The sequence below is a fragment of the Anguilla rostrata genome, chromosome 7 (genome assembly GCF_018555375.3).
Source record: "Anguilla rostrata isolate EN2019 chromosome 7, ASM1855537v3, whole genome shotgun sequence".
NCBI lineage: Eukaryota > Metazoa > Chordata > Actinopteri > Anguilliformes > Anguillidae > Anguilla > Anguilla rostrata.
In genome coordinates, this window is record NC_057939.1 from 50,917,267 (window position 1) to 50,935,439 (window position 18,173).

General features: G+C 41.8%; 1 protein-coding gene across 5 annotated transcripts in view; it reads left to right on the forward strand.

Annotated features, from left to right (window-relative positions):
• The window catches only part of LOC135259949 (phospholipid-transporting ATPase ABCA1-like), a 141,649-nt gene that overhangs the window by 49,046 nt on the left and 74,430 nt on the right, over positions 1–18,173 (forward strand). For 4 of the 5 annotated variants that reach the window (XM_064344933.1, XM_064344936.1, XM_064344937.1 and 1 more), the window contains exons 15-22: positions 4,579–4,801; positions 8,076–8,297; positions 10,382–10,586; positions 11,031–11,147; positions 11,949–12,120; positions 13,133–13,264; positions 14,640–14,779; positions 15,711–15,848. In XM_064344933.1, coding sequence (XP_064201003.1) covers positions 4,579–4,801; positions 8,076–8,297; positions 10,382–10,586; positions 11,031–11,147; positions 11,949–12,120; positions 13,133–13,264; positions 14,640–14,779; positions 15,711–15,848 — 1,349 coding nt within the window. Of the gene's footprint in view, positions 1–4,578; positions 4,802–6,794; positions 7,018–8,075; positions 8,298–10,381; positions 10,587–11,030; positions 11,148–11,948; positions 12,121–13,132; positions 13,265–14,639; positions 14,780–15,710; positions 15,849–18,173 lie in introns of all 5 variants that reach the window. The other variant, XM_064344935.1, reaches the window with a different exon arrangement.

Here is an 18,173-nt window from a genome sequence, read left to right on the forward strand (position 1 = left end):
TAACAATTTAAAAATGTGCACTTTGTTGTGAGGGAGGAAAGCAGCACATGTTTTTGTATGGAGGCAGTGGAATGGTACCTAAACCGAATCCTTATATTGTATTGCTCAAATAAGAACCTGAGATTCCATATACAATGCATTTTTAAAAATACCTTTTCCTATTTCTTTTCATTTTTCACCTCAATGTAGAATTCCCAATCGTGTGCCTATTAATTTATCAGGAGCTATATCAGTACAAGACTGTGACTCATTGAAGAGTAGCAAAGTCGGTAGAGAATACATTGTCCATTTTTTTGGAGTCCTGAGACTACCATTGTAGATCCCCACACCTGCAATACACGTTTGGGTTTTTCTCCCTTTCCCCCCTCACTGAAAATGACAGTTGCTTTCTAGTTTTCCTTCAGATGTTTTCCTACAAAGGTTCTGCTCTACCGAAACCCTGGTGGGTTTTTTTTTACCTCGAACCCAGAATTCCCCACTTTCGGAACAATAAAGCAGACATTAGTAATGGATCCCTCAGCGCCTGCCGGGCGCATTTGATTGTGCAGACAGGGGTATTTGATAGGTTATCTTCGGGAAAGGATTCTGCTCCCTTCAGACGTAATGGGAAGTCTCCCTCCAATATGGCTAAATCAGCTCAGGGACACCCCGACGGCTGACCTCTCAGGTCCGCGTGCGGGCGAGACTGCTGGCAGCGAGCCTCCTTCCACCTCTCGCTCACTTCTTCTCTTTCTTTTTCTTTGCTCCCCCCCCCCCCCCCACCCCCCGGCCCCCCACAATCTGTATTTCATGGTTAACAGCTGCAGATTGCTCCCGTGGCTGATCCTGCAGATTAAGAATCAGCCGTAGCCAGCAGACACTCTGGCATTTGCAATCAAAGGAGCCAAACTAGATTAGCCGGTGGGTGTCCGTCGGCCATTCCATCAGTGTGGGCCGCAGAAGGTATCCTCTTTGCTGACCGGACTCCGTGCTCTTATGGTGGACTCCTGATGAGACCCGTTCCTATTTAAACTGCAGCCAGAGCACTGCTGCCCCACGTTAAAAAAAATTCTGGTACACAGGTCTCAGTACCCCGGTGCTGTAAACATTGGGAGTGTAAAAAGGTGTTTTGTGCACCTACACACTTACTCACAGGCACACACACACACACACACACATATGAGGTAAAGCTATGATTTTAAAGAAAATACTACTACTACTGCCATTACTACTAATACTACAAATATGTATCATAATCATGATTATCATCATCACCCTAACATCTTAATTTAGAAGTCGTGTGATGGCCTCAAAGTGCATAATTGATAAGACAGGAATCACACCAGCTCAAACAAATTGGCATAGTGTTCAAAATACTGTGGCGCTTTTCACCACAGTACACAGCCAAATGAGGAAGCTTTACGCAAATACTCACTTTATCTCATCGTGACTCTTTTAGAGCTGAATTAGAGCTGAACTGTTTCATTGTGTAGGGGAATCATTTTACCCAGAAAACAGCGAGCAGGAGAAACACCACTGCAAGTGCAATTACGAAAAGGTCATCGTAATTATGAAAAATGCAGCGCGTGGCGCGGTTGTGAAATTACATTTCAAGGCGATGATGTCGCCGGTAATTGACATGGCGGAGGTTGGAAACGTTAAATTCCAGCAGACGTCCGCGGAGCGAGCCAGGGAGCCATCTGCGAGCCGCGATTCGAGCGCGCCCGTGTCCCGTGCAATCTGTGAGGCCGCGCCGAAAAGCCTCCGCAAAGTAGAAAAGAGCACAGCGAAGAAAAAAAAAAAAGCAGGGCTCTCAATCCTGGGTCGCGTTTTGTGAAGCAGAGCCCCACAGATTGCCAGAGTGGAAGCCACTCATGTAAGGAGTGGTCGGAATAAAGAACTTCGTCCTCCTGCAGTCCCTGCTCCTGCGCTGTATTAAATCGGCATTAAATCAACTCTTGCGTTTTACGTTTCATTCCGACAGACCACGTGTGATCCCTACTGGACTTGTGTAAACTCCCTTAGAGGTGGATTAGCGCTGAGCATTTTGCTTTGCAGCTCCGGGGGATGGATGCATACACTCACCAGGGATGAATAAATAACTAGCGTTCAACCTCACAGGCATTACCCTGGTGGAAAGCAACAGAACCATGTCTCTCTATCTCTCTCTCTCTCTTCTCTCTCTGTATCCGTCTTGTTCTCTCTCTTCTCTCGCTCTCTATCTCTCTACCCTCTCTCTCTCTCTGTCTAGCTCTCTCTCTCTTTCACTCTCTATCTCTCTCTCTCTCTCGTGCACAAAGAGGGAAAGAGAGGGAAAGAGAGAGAGAAAGGAAGCTTAACTCTGGTCTGTGACCACTCAGGAAATAAAGTGGCGTGGAGGGACGTTCTCCCGACGGAAAAAAGCCCAAAAGCCTAAAAGCCTAAAAATGACAGAAGCGGTAGAGCCGGCGATGGTGAAGGGCTTTGGAATAGTAGAGTATTCAAGCCGAGCAGACTAAGAAATAAAAAAAACCTAGTGCAGGGGGTTCTGCCTCACAGTAGAAGAACTACCCACAGGTAAGACACAAAGGATGAAATGAAGCTGAACAAGACACAAGCAGACTGTTAATATTGTCTGTCTGTCTGTGTGGTATGGCAATTGTGCTTTACAGACATAACCATTACTGAAAAAAAGCCTCATGTCCGACAATATTGGCATAAAGTAAAAAAAAAAGGAACTAGTGCTCATATTTCACGTAACCTCGCAGTCTGATGCTAACCCTCTAAACAGCTTTTTATGTCATATTTTAAATTACTTTCCAAATACACAAACGATGCTGCAGCATTATGCTTTTCATATTATGTCTGCTTGAGAACGAAGATTAAAATTTTAAAAAAAGTTGTATTCTATTGTGTAATATTATACTCAAGTATATCATAAAACCAGTACATTTAATTCCCCCGAAAACACCTCATTTATGCAGAGAGAGACAAGTGGAAAACAAGTTTGTAATATTTATAGCCTGTTGGGTTTTGTATTACTGGTGACTTCATTTTTGAAGAATATATAGCCCATCACCAGTTAGCTGTTGCACAATATAACCTTTAGGTTATGGCATGAATGCCAAGTTAACCATTTTAGCATTGAGTGGTGAAATAATTTAAATCATATCAATAGAAATGTCGACATTTTTGCTCAGTGGCAAGGTTGCCTGTGTCAGACATGTTATGACTTCCAGTGTCCCGAGAAATGACAAAACGTCAACTGGTGTGTGTTGATAGCAATGTGGCTGGTAAGAGTTGTTGCTGCCTGTGTTGTATAGGCTATATATATAGCCCCCCCGCTGTATCAATATATCGCCGTCCTGCTGGTCTCCCAGCCAAAAGAGAAACCCTCGAGGTTACAAAATGTCTGCTGACCTGACCCGTCTGCTGGCCGTTAGACGCCGCGAGACGCGATCCCATTTCCACCCCGACCGCGCGCTGAGTGGAGTTTCAGTGTGTGCCGAAGCCAGAAACGTACAGCCCTGTCACAGAGAGAGAGCTATATTCTGACCCTCGATCGACAAGCTGCCACTGTAATCCCAATCTGTTCGGCGTCTCCTCGTCTGCGGGGCGATGCAAATGCCACGCTGCCTCTCCGCGGTGACCCGTCAGGGAGGCATACAGGCAGAGGTGCTAATCCTTTGTCAGCAGCAATCAGCCCTGGCCTTTTGCACACACAATAGGTAGCCTTAGTATGTCCAACAAGTGCTCTGTTGCCAATATCTGTGTTTGCGTGAGCAGCTCACCTTGGCTGAGACAGTGTTCACAAAGAATTTTTTGATGTGTGGAAAAAAAAGGTCTGAAAGGACTGTTATAGAACTGAAATTTTATATTCTGTGTTATAGTGTTTTTTGTGTTTATAACATGTCAGTTCAAACATTGCTATTACTGTGGCAGAGAGCAAAGTTGTGGAGAAATGTCTTTTGTGTTTTGAGTGGCATACATACATGCTGGGTCCTTGGATTGAGGTGGTTTCGGTGAGACTGTCCTTGTTTGAAAAGTAGGTTTGTTGAGAGCCAGTTACAAATTCCCTGTGATTTCATGGGCTCGAATATATGGAGATAATAAAGCAAATGAAGAGGTAACATTGTTTTAAGAAGTCATGTATCCATGAAACTATGGGATATTACCCAACCATAGTTTGTCTATTAATTCTCATTCTTTAAGCATACCCAGACATAAAAGGCACTGTTATGGAAATTATAGAAAATGACACAATGTTCCCTTGTTCACTTGGAAAAATTACCACACAAGAGTATTGTTAACTTGATAAAAATGTAGATCTCACACCAGCCCTCTGATTATTCATTTTTCAAAGGAATCCCTTTTCTGATCCACAATTTTTTTTTCCTTCTCAACATCCATTTAAAACTGACTCGCCATCCATGTACTGCACACACACACACACACACACACACACACCAGTGCATGAAATGAAATAAAGATTATCGACGCGCGATGTGCTGCTTTTCCTCTGGCGGCGAGCCCATCCCTGACAGGGTCTTGGCCGGCCGGCCGGCCGACGGCGCGCGAGCCGGTTTGTTTACTGACCTCTTCGCTTGCCTCCGGTGCCAGCTTCATCCGAGGCATCGGGGGCATGCTCCCCATGTTCCTGGTGCTGGCGTTCATGTTCACGGTCTGCATGACCATGAAGGGCCTGGTCCTGGAGAAGGAGCTCCGGCTAAAGGAGGTCCTGAGGGCGGTGGGCGTGGGGAATGGCCCCCTCTGGCTGGCTCGCTTCATCGAAAACTTCGCCCTGCTCGTGGTCCCCTGCGCGATCATAAGTGTCATGGTCAAGGTCAGTGCTGAGCGGTCAACGCGGCTGGGAAAGTCTACTGCTCTTCACACCACTTGGCACCTCAGTCACATGTTCAATTTTAAACATTTTTTATTGGCTTAAATAGAGGAGTCAGCCAGAATAATCTTTCTAGTGTTTTACTGCCAGTGTACCAGTGAAACTTGATCAAATATGCCATGGACTGTTTCTAACTTATTCATAAAGGGTATATAGAGTACGAGAAATAAATTGGCTTCACGAAACTGGAGCTCATTCAGAACTGTACTACTACACTAACATTCTGGGACAGAACAAATCATTTTTGTTGATATGTTGTTTAGCAGAGAAACTGGTGCTCGGTGGTTTGATGACCTTTCTTTCAAAAATCACAATCATTACCAAATACAAAAAATTGAAAAATCACAATCACAATTGTTGGGAATTGATAACAAATTGTGCAAATGTCTCAATCATTATTTAAATCACTTGAAAATTGGATAAAAAACGGATAAATACCTGTATCCTTTAGATGCTGAATATGAATATGCATGTCTGAATATCAGTGCTGACTGCACTGTGTATATATACAGTATATGTCTGAGGTTGAGGCAAGGGCAGGTGTCAGGTATTGGCAGAACCTGCTAATTTTGCATATGCACGTGCTAAGTTAGGTCCGTACTAAATGACAGTGGCACCAAGCTTTACGTTTTGTGTGTTATCTGAAACATTTTCTTCAGATGATTTTCCCTTTCCATTGAAATTCCAGTTTTCATATTAAAAATAGCTCTGAGTTCATGCTCCTCATCATATTTCATTATAGACATGAGTATAATATGAGCGTTATCATTTTGAAAAAAATAACTTAATTCTTTTACTATGTGTGCAAAATCCATTTTTAAACAGCTGCTGAAGTGCTCTGATAAATGGTAAATAATAAATGTAGAATTATTGAGATTAGCAAGTCAATTGTGCATATAAGTGAAAACATTTACAATTATCATAACTTCAGTTAAGGGCTGCTTTATACATAATATCCAGTTACCTTGATGAAATAGGAAAAAAACATTTTAGAATAAATATTACATTTTAGGGGGGATAGCATGGCCTGTATTCAATTTACCCTCGATTTCTATATAAATGTTTTATTTATTCATTTATTAACAAGCATTTATTTATTTATTTATTTATTCATTCATTCATTCATTCATTCATTTCGTAAATGTGTTAATTTGTCTAGTAAACACTTCCCTGTTTAGCACTATATACTCAAGTGAAACATTTTATAAGCATGGTATCAAGAAAATAATCCAACAATCTCAAATCAAATCAGTGTCAATATTCTGCCATTTTTGATCGAAGCATAACATTATTTTTTTTATGATAAGCTACCTGTTTGGTCATAGTATTTATTCATCTTCTGTTGAATAAAGGAAACATGCAGCAGTTATGTTGATCTTGTAAATAAATTCTGGGTTTTTTTTTTTTTTTTAATCAAACTAATGATATTTTAGTTCTATTATTACCAATTGTGTATGCATGTAATCAAAAAACAGCCACAATGTGCAATCATTTTTATTGAATCACAGCTTATTTTGAGTGTGCCAAAAGACAGATGATTACAAGACACATTTTAATGACTTCTACACAGTAAAGCATTCAGTGTTAAATCAACTAACAGAGCGCATAAGGTTCCAATTGGACTCATACGTATGCTGTTAGAATGGTGAGCGTGTCCTGCGGATAGAGTGCCGACCTGTTCAGGGTGTATTCCTGCCTCTCTCCCAATGCATGCACCCCCTCGAAACCCTGCCCAGGAGCACTGTATAAGTGTATGGATGGACGGATGTACTCTGTTAGTGTTGAATTAACACTGGACATTTTACTGTGTGGCATGGGGGCTACTACTGAAGAAAAAAATCAAGCGCCGGCGAAATGATGGTTTTTTTTTTATTTGTGAGTGATTGTGTTGATCTGTTGGCTGCGTCGCTGGCTCCTGCCCCCGTCTCCGCCTCAGGTTCCTCCGCTCCCTGTCGCGCTCCATGCCCCTGTACATGACCCTGGCCTGGATCTACTCCGTGGCCATGATCGTGAAGGGCATCGTGCAGGAGAAGGAGGCCCGTCTGAAGGAGACCGTGCGGATGATGGGTCTGAACCACGGCACCTACTGGCTCAGCTGGCTGGTCAGCAGTGCGCTTCCTCTGAGCGTCAGTGCCCTCCTCCTGACCCTCATCCTCAAGGTGATTCTGCCCTCCAGACCCCTGGCCTCGCACGGCAGGGACCTCACGGTGGAGGACTTTTCCTCTGCTTGTATATAGTACGTCATAATAGGCAAACCTGGAGCTGCTGGATTGCTTGTTCAGTTAGGGCCTGACCCTGTGGTGCATGGACGAGCCCCGCGGTTTAGGACTGTGGCCTGTAGCTCCATAGGGTGTCGAACAATTGGCGATTGCATCACCCAAGGTATGGAAGGGTTCAGTCGGTTATGGGTCATCGTTTCATTGCTATCTACCCACCCCCATTGGTCGATGGACTGCATGTTAAAGCCGCATATGAAAGGTCTTCCTCTGACTCCGCTCTGTGCGAGCTTAAGTGTAGCCCGTGGTGTGAAAAGAAGCAGCTGGCAAAACCAACTGTGGTTGTCTAACACTCTCCGGAATTGGCGGCGGGGTTCGCGCGTGAACGCAGCCTAGGTTGCAGGCAGTTGGGAATTCCAAATTAGGGGGGGAACTGGACATGCTCAGCCATACGTTGGGCACCAAATTATCTGAAGGCGCATACTCAGCATTTGCCTAGAGTGTTGGGTGCATTCAGCTGCAGAATCTAATTCATTAATTGACTGAATTGACCCCCCCCCCCCGGCCCTGCCGCTGAATTGGAACCGAATTCACTTTTCTGGTCATAAATGCACAGTAAGAAATACAGAGGTCATTCTGTGAAGAAAGCGGTGTGCGTACGTACACAGAAGACACGGCACATTTGCAGCGCAATGCCGTGATCCGTGAGCGTTATCAAAAGGGCAACGGCAGAGACTAGCTGGCTCGCTTCCAGAACATTTCCTCCCTGCTGCCTGATCCGGTGAAAATAATAAATATCAGCGCTGACTGCAAATTTGCTTTACGGATGGCGTGACCCTGGGGCCAATCAACGCACATTCCTGATTAAACCAATCCGCTGCTGGCAGATGCAATCTTTAATCGCTCATTGATCGCTCATTGGCTAAAGGTTTGTGTTGTAAATGTTGACGGTGTGGTGTGGTATTTTGCCGTAACGTCTCTGGCATCTTCCTCACACGCAGTACGGGAAAGTCCTGCGCTACAGCGACCCCTCCGTGATCTTTGTTTTCCTGCTGGTCTTCTGCATCGCCACCATCATGCAGTGCTTCATGATCAGCGTCTTCTTCTCCAAGGCCAACCTGGCCGCGGCCTGCGGCGGGCTGATCTACTTCGTGCTCTACCTCCCCCACGTGCTGGCCTTCGCCTGGCGCGATGTCATGGCCTTCCGAGTCAAGATCTTGGTGGTGAGTCTCGTCCAGCCGGCCTCTCCGAAAAGAACCAAACAGAACCGCCCCAGCGTTTCCTAGGGAAACGTCCCCGCGAGCGCACAGCAGGGAGAGAGCAGGTACGATCCAGGGCAATCTTCTAAGAGAGGGAGGCGAAGCGGCTGTATTCTGTGCATTTGCTCGTCGCTAATTTCCACGCAGCCTTTAAAGTTTCTTCCGTTGTACACGTATTCATTTCATAGCATTGAACACCTACATGTGCATGAGTAGCGAGTCCAGGTGAGGTCATTTCCTTGTATGTAAAAATATATTTGGTTTGGCTTCTGGAAATGATGCTCACTGTTTTCGTGTATGCATTGCTTTTCCCAATCAACTTCCAACTGTTCTTAAATAAATGTGAAATTCCACACAAAAGGACACTCTTAGAAACCACATGGAATCTGATATAGGCTTCACTGTTCACTCAAGTTAAATAAAGGGTATTCACATGCAAATTATATGTAAACTTTTCCAGTACACACTGAATGTGTTTGCAGGACACCTTGCCCTTGACATTCAGATTATATCACACAACTTTCAGATGGATGGGACACTCTTCTCATCTGCATGAGCAATATGTCTCCAACCAAAATAGCAACTAGTTTATCATCTCCACTACAAGTATTTTAGCAATGTTTATGCATTGTTTTTATTTTATGGATTTACACTCTCTGATTGTACCAAGTGTCCATTCTTTATAGCAGTCTTAGATATTATCCAGATTTACATTTGACAGTGTCACAATTATGAGTTATTTTGCAGTAACAAAGGGTTTTTACTGTTGAACTGCATGTATGCCCATTAATTAAGTAATCTGTTCCCCATCCCCCCTACAAACCAATGTTTTTTTTGTTCCTAGTCTCATTGATATATCCAGGAAAGCTAAAATCAAGGTTATGTGTGTGCTTCTACATCGCTTGCCATGCTCTTGATTTTTCGGACACCTCATCCCAGGCAGTTTGGTTTAAATCCAGTCGCGTCCTTTCCTGAAAGTCAGGGCAGCCCCCATACGGCTCCGTCGGCCCGCCTGTCACTCAGGGGCGATGGCATGGCCAGAGGGCGGGGCCGAGCCTGCTGATTCTGGCGTCGTGGTTGGACGAGGAACAGTTGGCAGTTGACCGTAGGGTGTTTGGCACGGCTCAACGGTCCTTGTGGGAATCCTCGCTTTGATGGACGGACAATGAGAGGCCGTGAGCTCGTCTGGCAAGATCCTGAGGCCTTTGTGTAGCCTGTGTGTCATTGCTGCTCACCTTCAAAAAAACACTATTTCACTGAAAAAAAAAATTTGGTAAAATGAATAAATAAACTATGCTATCAACTTTTAAATAGTTTATGTTTATGGGGTTCCTTTTTTCAGTAAATACACCTGGAAAAGTTGCCTTTTTTATTTTGTGGATGAGAAAGGTGTGGTTTCAGTACTTCAGCAACCCATAAATCTGAAAGGGAACTATTAAAATAACTAGATCAGACCAACACCCCTAATCAGATGATGTGCTGTTCCGGTTGGAGTGATCAATGACTAATATCAAGGGAGGTACATTTGGATGATTTTGGTGAGCTAACAGGAGGAAAGAGCACACTGACTTGCTTGTTTTTTCCACAAAGTTAAAAAGAGCTAATGACGGACTGATTAAACAATGTTGATTTAAAATAAATAATTATTCATTCTGAGTAGAATGTCTGAAAGCCTGTAATTTGGTGCGTCAGCCCGGACAAGGTTTGATGCCCAATGACAACCTGTCATTTGCAAGCAGCTAAGTGGAGCATAAATCTGAAGTGAGTAATGCTAGATGTGAGTATCATTGTAGCAGAACTGGACACTTAAAAAATTAATTTGCTAGTACTCAAGTAAGGAAAGTTGTTTTTAAGGAGTTTTTTTTTTTTTGTTGTTGACGATTTTGGTTTGAAAGTCTGTAGCACAAGCAGTGATGTTGCATTAGACCCAAAAAGCATGGGAAAAATAAACACGCACACACACATACACACATACACACGCACAGTCATACGGCCTTTGTTCTGGTTAATGCTTCCGACCCATATATTTCTTTTTTTTGTTGCTGTAGAGCCTCCTGTCCTGTGTGGCCTTTGGCTATGGCTGTGAGAACTTTTCACGCTATGAGGAGCAAGGCATTGGCATTCAGTGGAGCAACATCGCGTCGAGTCCGGAAGAAGGGGAGCGCTACTCCTTTTTGGTTTCCATCATCATGATGCTCGTTGACTCTCTCATTTACTGGCTGATCACCTGGTACATCGAGAATGTATTCCCAGGTACTTGCCTTAAACTAACTGTCGGATTTCATAAGTCTGAGTGTATTGTAGATTCAGGTAGGACTGCAATAAACACATCTTTTCTCAGTGTGCCGTTCTTCTGAATAAACGTAACCCCAAATACCACAATGATGTTATTCATGTGTATGTGTGTGTGGGTATGTGTGTAGGGTGGTGTGTGTGCAGGTGTGCATGTGGGGGAGTCTGTGTACGGATATGTGTGTGTGTGTGTGTGTGTGTGTGTGTGTTGGGGGAGGGTCTCTGTGCAGGGATGTGTGTGTGTGTGTGTGTGTGTGTGCTTGCGTGTGGTTGTGTACTTATCTGGGTTCACAGTAGAGCTTATGCACAAATATACACAATATCTTGTGAGATTAAACCTCATGCCAGTGCCATATCCTTTATGAGAACACGCCTGTATCAGATGATCCTTATGTTCCCTCACAGGGCAGTTTGGGATACCCAAACCTTGGTATTTCCCTTTCTCTGCATCCTATTGGTGTGGGACGTCTGTAACCCTAGACGCTGGCCCAGATTTGCTGAAAGTCTCGGGGGAACTGAATGGTAAGTACTATTTTTAATTATTTCCAGCGGCCAACGTGTAAGTTTGATTTATTGGCTCCATTTATGTAGGTTATTTCCGCTGCTTAGGAAACATAACTTTCATAACTTGGGTTAATTAACGGGTCATACTTGCTAGTTAGTTTCATTATTGCGGCACGATGGGGGGAAAACAACATGGTGGCTGAGTCCTAGAGGAAAGACACCAATTACAAACATGCGACATACCTTTGAGAGGTATGAATATTGGGTTTACTGTAATCAGCGCAAAAACAATGACAAGCTGAGTGGTTTTACCCTTGAAAACAGTCTGCAGAGAGAATCTGATGCTGGAATAATAATAAACTGCTATACTATACTATTGTAAATCCAGAGCGGCCTACACTACATTTCACATTTACATTGCATCCATTGATGCTGCTGGGTATATACTGAAGCAAGGCAGGTTAAGTACCTTGCTCAAGGGTGCAACGGCAGTGTCCTACCTGGAAATCAAACCCGTGACCTCTATGTTACAGTACATACTACACTGCTGGAAAGGGAAGAGAAAACATAGCTCTATTAAAGATGTGTTTCATAAAATTACTCAAAAAGTTATTAAGAATCCTAATAAGGGCTTCTCGACAGTCTTGGGAAATTCTTATTTGAGTAAGTCTTAGCAAACCATGTATTAATCAGATTTGCAGTGTGATATAATGGTTCTACCAACATTCCTCATTGTACTGGACCAGTACACAGAAAGCATGTCAATGCAAATTCTTTTTCGCACTCAAAACTTGTAATTCCTGCCCTGTATTCATTCAGATTACATGGAACCAGCACCACCAAACATGAAAGCAGGGGTGTCCATCAGGAACCTTGTGAAGATCTATAAGACTGGAAAGAAGGTGGCGGTGGATGGCCTGAGCATGGACTTTTACGAGGATCAGATAACCTCTTTCCTCGGACATAACGGAGCGGGGAAAACGACCACAATGTAAGTTACATCTTTATCTTTTTAGTGGACCGTTTGAGTGGGCCGTTGGAGATGCATCCTGTTGGGTGATCGTGGCTATTTCTGTCCTTACCCGTTACTTCTGCCCTCGGTACTGCAGTGAGATATCACTTCATTTTCTAGCTGGTAGGCATTTATAAATGGTTTGTGTTCTATACAGAGTAACGCTGTCTAAGAGTGGTTTTGTCCATTGACATGATTATATGGCTAGGTAGCAACATATATTAGTCCCCACATGTCACGCATGTATTGGTGTGCAGATGTTAAAATGAGCTCTGAAGTTGTGGTCATGGAATGAAGGTGGCGCGTTGTTTAATAGATCCAGAAAAAGTCTGTTCCATTTCTAATAGGTGCAGTGTCACAGTCTTAACTAGACCGTAGTGTTGACAGCGAACTCAAGTGACCCACAGAGCAGAGGGGAGTGAAGAGTTTGGGTGGGATTATGGGATATGTGGGGGGGGGGGACTGTTCGGGTCTGGAGGAAATCAGGCGCACAAGTGCTGTTTTAGTCCAGAGTGCTGAATGAGAGCCAAATGGGATAAATCAAGCTTTGAGTCGTTGAAAGAACAGAGCAGAGCAGGGCCGAATTTGGAGGGAAAATGCTTTTTTTTCCTGGTTTATTGTGTGCTTTATATAGTCGGGTATCTAGTTTGATTATTGCCTTTGAGAAACAGACAATATAACTTGATCTGGCAAACGCTCATAGTCCAGGAAGTGTCACTTGTGATTGAGTAGCTCTCTCTCTCTCTCTGTCTGTCTTCTCTGCTCCCCCCACAGGCATGGGGAGGGATGTCTTTGGCCAATTAAAGTCATGCTGAGGGTCTTGTAAAAATATACAAATTTGGGTGTGTCATGGTTTCATTACCTGCTGAGAATACAAAGAACACAAAGCTATTGAGTGTGGCCACAGAGGATCACAGTTTTTTTTTCGTTTTAAGTTTGAATGCCTATATATATATATATATAAATTATTATTATTTTTTTATTCTTTCAGGTCTATTCTGACAGGACTTTTCGCGCCAACGTCAGGAACTGCTTTCATAGACGGAAAAGACATCCGCACGGACATGGACTCCATCAGGAAGCACTTGGGGATGTGTCCCCAACACAACGTTTTATTCAATGAGTACATACAAATTCCATTTACCTTCATGCATTTGCATTGTAATATGGTTTTATGTCAAAGTGAGACTGTTAGTTCAAGATAATAATTTCAATTGAACAATGTCTTTTGACTCTTGAATCTTAATATTGTAAGAATTTTGAATACATCAGTGACACAGCAAGGTTATATATTGTACCGTTGGAAAATATGTTATAGATATTAGAAAGGAGATTATAATATTAGAAGCCTAACTTTATCACACAGGCTATAACTCCGCCTTGATTTTATTAAGAATGTAAATTGAAACCAATTTCATTTTTTTAGTCAGTATATATAAATATAAAATATAAATCAGCAATGCATATCATTTAATGTCATACACAACAAGATGCGTTTCTTTTGCTGATTTTCTTTAATATAAAAAGGGAATTGAATTTCTCTCTTTTTCACAACTGTGCTTTGTCTATTCTGTCCCTAAAAATGAATGATCACTTGTAAAGGTCGTATTATATTACATAATGAGAAAGAGAAAGTATTTGATCCTTTATCCATCCATATTTAGTCATCGAGAGAGCACATGAGCATAGAAAGGTCCCCTGAGGACGTTAGCAATTTCACAGGAATGATTTGGCAAATGTCATCAGTCATTAAAAAATGGTTAAATATTGACAGTCTGTTTATATATATAAACTTTAGAATGCATTTTCCTGATGATTGGAGTTGTCAAACAATATCTGAAACTCAGAGGTGCCATATATGATTTGGTGTGGACTAATATATGAAAGGTTATGATCTATGTAAACAATCGATCATTCTTATTATTATTTGAACCAGTGCTTACCTTTCCCATGGTGCACTAGGCTTTTCTGATGTTATCGGAAAAAAAAAAAACAATAGGGAGCCTGCAACTCATGTAATGTAAGCCTGCCCTTAAATAAACCCTAATAGTGTTAAGTCAACACTAACAGTGTTTTTATAGTCTCTGATAAGAACAGTATGTACTCTGTTCAAGTAAGATGTGCTTGTGAAGTCTTGCCACAGGTGTATCTAGTTTGAATGAATGACTTTAGGAAAAGACTACACATCAACAAGGACCGCAATAGCCATTCAAGAATTCAAGTTTTTGTTTACCTTGCTAAATTAATTATATGACTTGGATAATGGAAATAAAATAATAGTAAAAGAATAGCAGCAGAAGCAACAGTTTTAGATAGTTGCTTTCATCTGCGTTGGCTGGCTGCACAGCAGTACTTTGCTTGTATACACAAAGTCTTCTCAGTTTTTTCATTTAAAATAAGTATGATAGGTCACCCACCTCCACACAGCATTTGGTTGCCGTGAGGAACGTTTGTGAATTTTGCATTGTACATGATATTGTTTTTTTTTTCCCCCGAAGGCTGACAGTGGAAGAACATATTTATTTTTATGCGCGTTTGAAAGGAAGGAGCTCAAAAGAAGTGAAGAGTGAGATGGACCAAATGATTAAAGATGTTGGTTTGCCACACAAACGCAAAGAACAAGCCAAAAACCTGTCTGGTACGTACCATGAATGTTTTAGCCCCTATCCTCTGGGCTCTTAATGAAGCCTTTATTTCACCCGATGATAACAGTCCCTTCTCAAGAGTTAACCTTTATTCAACAACTAGCACCTGCTGTGTGTGTAATCACTTGTGTGTCTGATAAAGTGGCGTCGGTCGAATTGATTGGATCCAAACGATCCCAATCCGAGAAATTTGACTTTTTATGGTTCAGTTGTGATATGGCTCATCTACTCTGACATTTACACCGAATTAGCAGAATAAAGTGCGCATGCTCTTTCAGACTTCTGCGTGTGCAATCACGCGGGACCGCAAAAATGTGTTCAATATTCTCATTTTCAGTCATATACTGCAGGAGATGGAAAAACCTTTTATACTGTATATTGTTGTATGGCCCAAAGTTGATAATCAGTAGAACTCATCATTATTCTTTACTAATCGGCAAAAAGTCACATGTTGGCTGGAACAAATTTGTGATTAATGTATGGTGTAGAGAGAACATGAGTGTTTATGTAATCTGCACAGAGGCCATGATGCCACACTGCGAATATTGACACTAAGAGAGAATGACAAGCCCCATTGGTTAATAGAACTGATTGTTGAGTACATTATGTACCAGAGCTATTTTCTGTTCTGACCACACTTCAGTGCCATGAAAATAGAAACTTATGTAATTCATGAAGTAACACAAGTAACTTTTGCCACATCAAACGTTTAGGTCATGGACCGGAAGACAAAATGTCAGCGATTTGTTAGCTTTCAAACACCTGCACCTGCAGAGCAGAGCTTTTGTTTGCAATTTCTTTTTTTGTGTGTTTTTAAATTTCATTTCAGAGGCACTGTGTAGCTTGACATGAATGATGCCTTGTCACACTGTTCTCATTTGATTATTATAATTAAAAAAAACATTTTTTGTTTTGCTTTGACAGGTGGGATGCAGAGAAAACTTTCAGTGGCCATAGCTTTTGTCGGAGGGTCAAAAATAGTCATCCTGGATGAGCCTACTGCTGGTGTGGACCCCTATGCTAGAAGAGGAATATGGGAACTCTTGTTAAAATACAAACAAGGTATGGCATGTCAGCAATGGCAGACAGGCTTTTTACAAATAACTCTGCAGTAGCAGAAGGAAGGACAAACGTGAGCAAACTACAAAAAGAAAAAAAAAAACGAAGCACCCATGCACTATATCATTTTCAGTGGGCAAACCTGCTATACACTGTAGGTCATTGCTTTTTGGGTGATCTGCTTATTTATTTATTTATTTATTCACTTTTATTGGGGAATATATTAATTTCACTTTATTGAGAAACATATTATACCTCTTCATAATAAATCATCTACCAATTTTCGGACTCTTTCATATTATTATTATTATTATTATTATTTGTTCTGTTTAAAGACAGCTTTTCATTAATGTAAAGTGTGGCACAGTGTAACAACCCAGGAATGCCACAGGGAACCTTTGTAATGTATCTGTTCAGAGCAAAATGCCTGTGGTTTAGATGTCAGAAATAATAGCATATCTCTTCACTTTTCATTAAAAAAAATAAATAAATACATTCACCACATGAACTCCTTTTCAGCCTTTCAGTTGCTTGTCATTTTGAAGTTTACAATTAGATGTGTTTGTGATCTGTGATCAACGCTATTCATCGCCGCAGTTTCTTTTCCGAAGTTGTCCATATGGGTAATATTCATAAGATGACATTTAATCTCAATTTGCCAATTGCTTTGTATTTAAATATTAAGTGCCTTGTCTCTGGGTTCGGGCTTCAGTTTAATGTTTGATCATGTGGCCCTATATCCACACTAGTAATGCGCGTCTCAGCTTGTAAGTCGCTGAATGTTATTGTGACCGCCATTGAAGTGGGCAGCTCATTAAGTCTTTTCATTGTGCAGTGAGCTCCGTGGTGTTTTTGCCACAAAGACTCTTTTTTTTTTTTCTTGACTTGGGTCTGTACTCCACAATTTTAGATTTTTAACCAAACAATTCGCATGTGGTTAGAGTGCAGATTATTAAAGGGTATTTTTGTACATTTTGTTTTCGCCTTGTAGAAATTATAACCTTCTTTATACAGTCTCCACCATTTCACGGCACCATAATGTTTTGGACAAAATGGTTTCACAGGTGTTTCTGATTAGTCAGGTGTGCTCAATTGTTTCCTTAGTGCAGGTATAAGAGAGCTTCTGTAGCTAGTTTTGTTTATTACTTGTGGTTCAACATAAATTTTAAACCATTTGAGTTTTAAAATGGCCAGTTGCACATGACAACTAAGGGTTTATAATGAATGGAAATAAGGGTGAGTTTGAGACTAGCAGATGAAATACACGTGTGAATCTTGTGTGGACCATCATAATGAACAGTGGACCGTTCTTTTAAAAAAAAAAATTTTTTTTTATACCATTTCCTTCTTTCCTGTTGATCATAGAAATTTGTTTGACCGAAAAGGCCAACCACAGGGTGTCTTTCAATGAGCTGTTTGCACAATAAATCTTTTCTTTATAGAAGCATACCACAAAAATAATTACAGAGTTGATTTTAAAGTGAAAGTATACAAAGGGATGTGCACCTTTAAAAAAAAATGAATCTCAAATTATTATGTGCTGGTTGATTGCTAAGGGCCAGCAAAGAGAGCAACCTAGGCATTATCATAACCCATTATTTCAGCTTTAATTGCTGTTAGTCAGTGAAAAAAAAATCATAAACATGAAAGTCCTAAGTTGAGCCTGATAATTGCAGCTCGAATTGGATGCCTGGTTACTCTGTTTATGGCTGTCATAAAGGTAAATGGCCAGGGGAGGTGGGAGGCTGGAAAAGGAGATAAGGTGATTGGGTGAAAAGCACTGTTTAAATTTAGAAAAAAGTTGAGATGAAAGGAGACATACAAACAAACAAACCGGCACACATGAAGCTGTGCGGTTATGTAAGAATGCCTGTGCAAAAGTAAAAATTCCTGACGACGACAATAAACAGGAAAAGGAAATAAACTGTAGCACAATTCCAGCTAACCTTGTCTCTCACCACCCCTTGCCCTCTTATCTGGACACTTGACCAGGACTGCTGTAAATCACCCAGGGCTTGTACTATACCCTGCAAATCAAATCCCGGGCCATTTTGTGTACGTGCTTTTTCGGGGGTCCCAAAATATTGTATTCCTCAGTGTTTGGACCACACACTCTCTCCCTCTCCCCACAGCACCTTTGCCCTGAGGTTGAGTTTCCCCATATCCTCTTTAGAGGGGTAATTACTGTTCAGCTATTATTCAATTTTACATGTGCAAAAGGCGCGTGAACAGCAGGGGGTCTGGGGACAGGGTATAACCTGTGCCTAGCACTGTAGGCCTCAGGCCCTCAGTAATAATGAGCCTCTCATCAGTACTGCTCTGCCGATA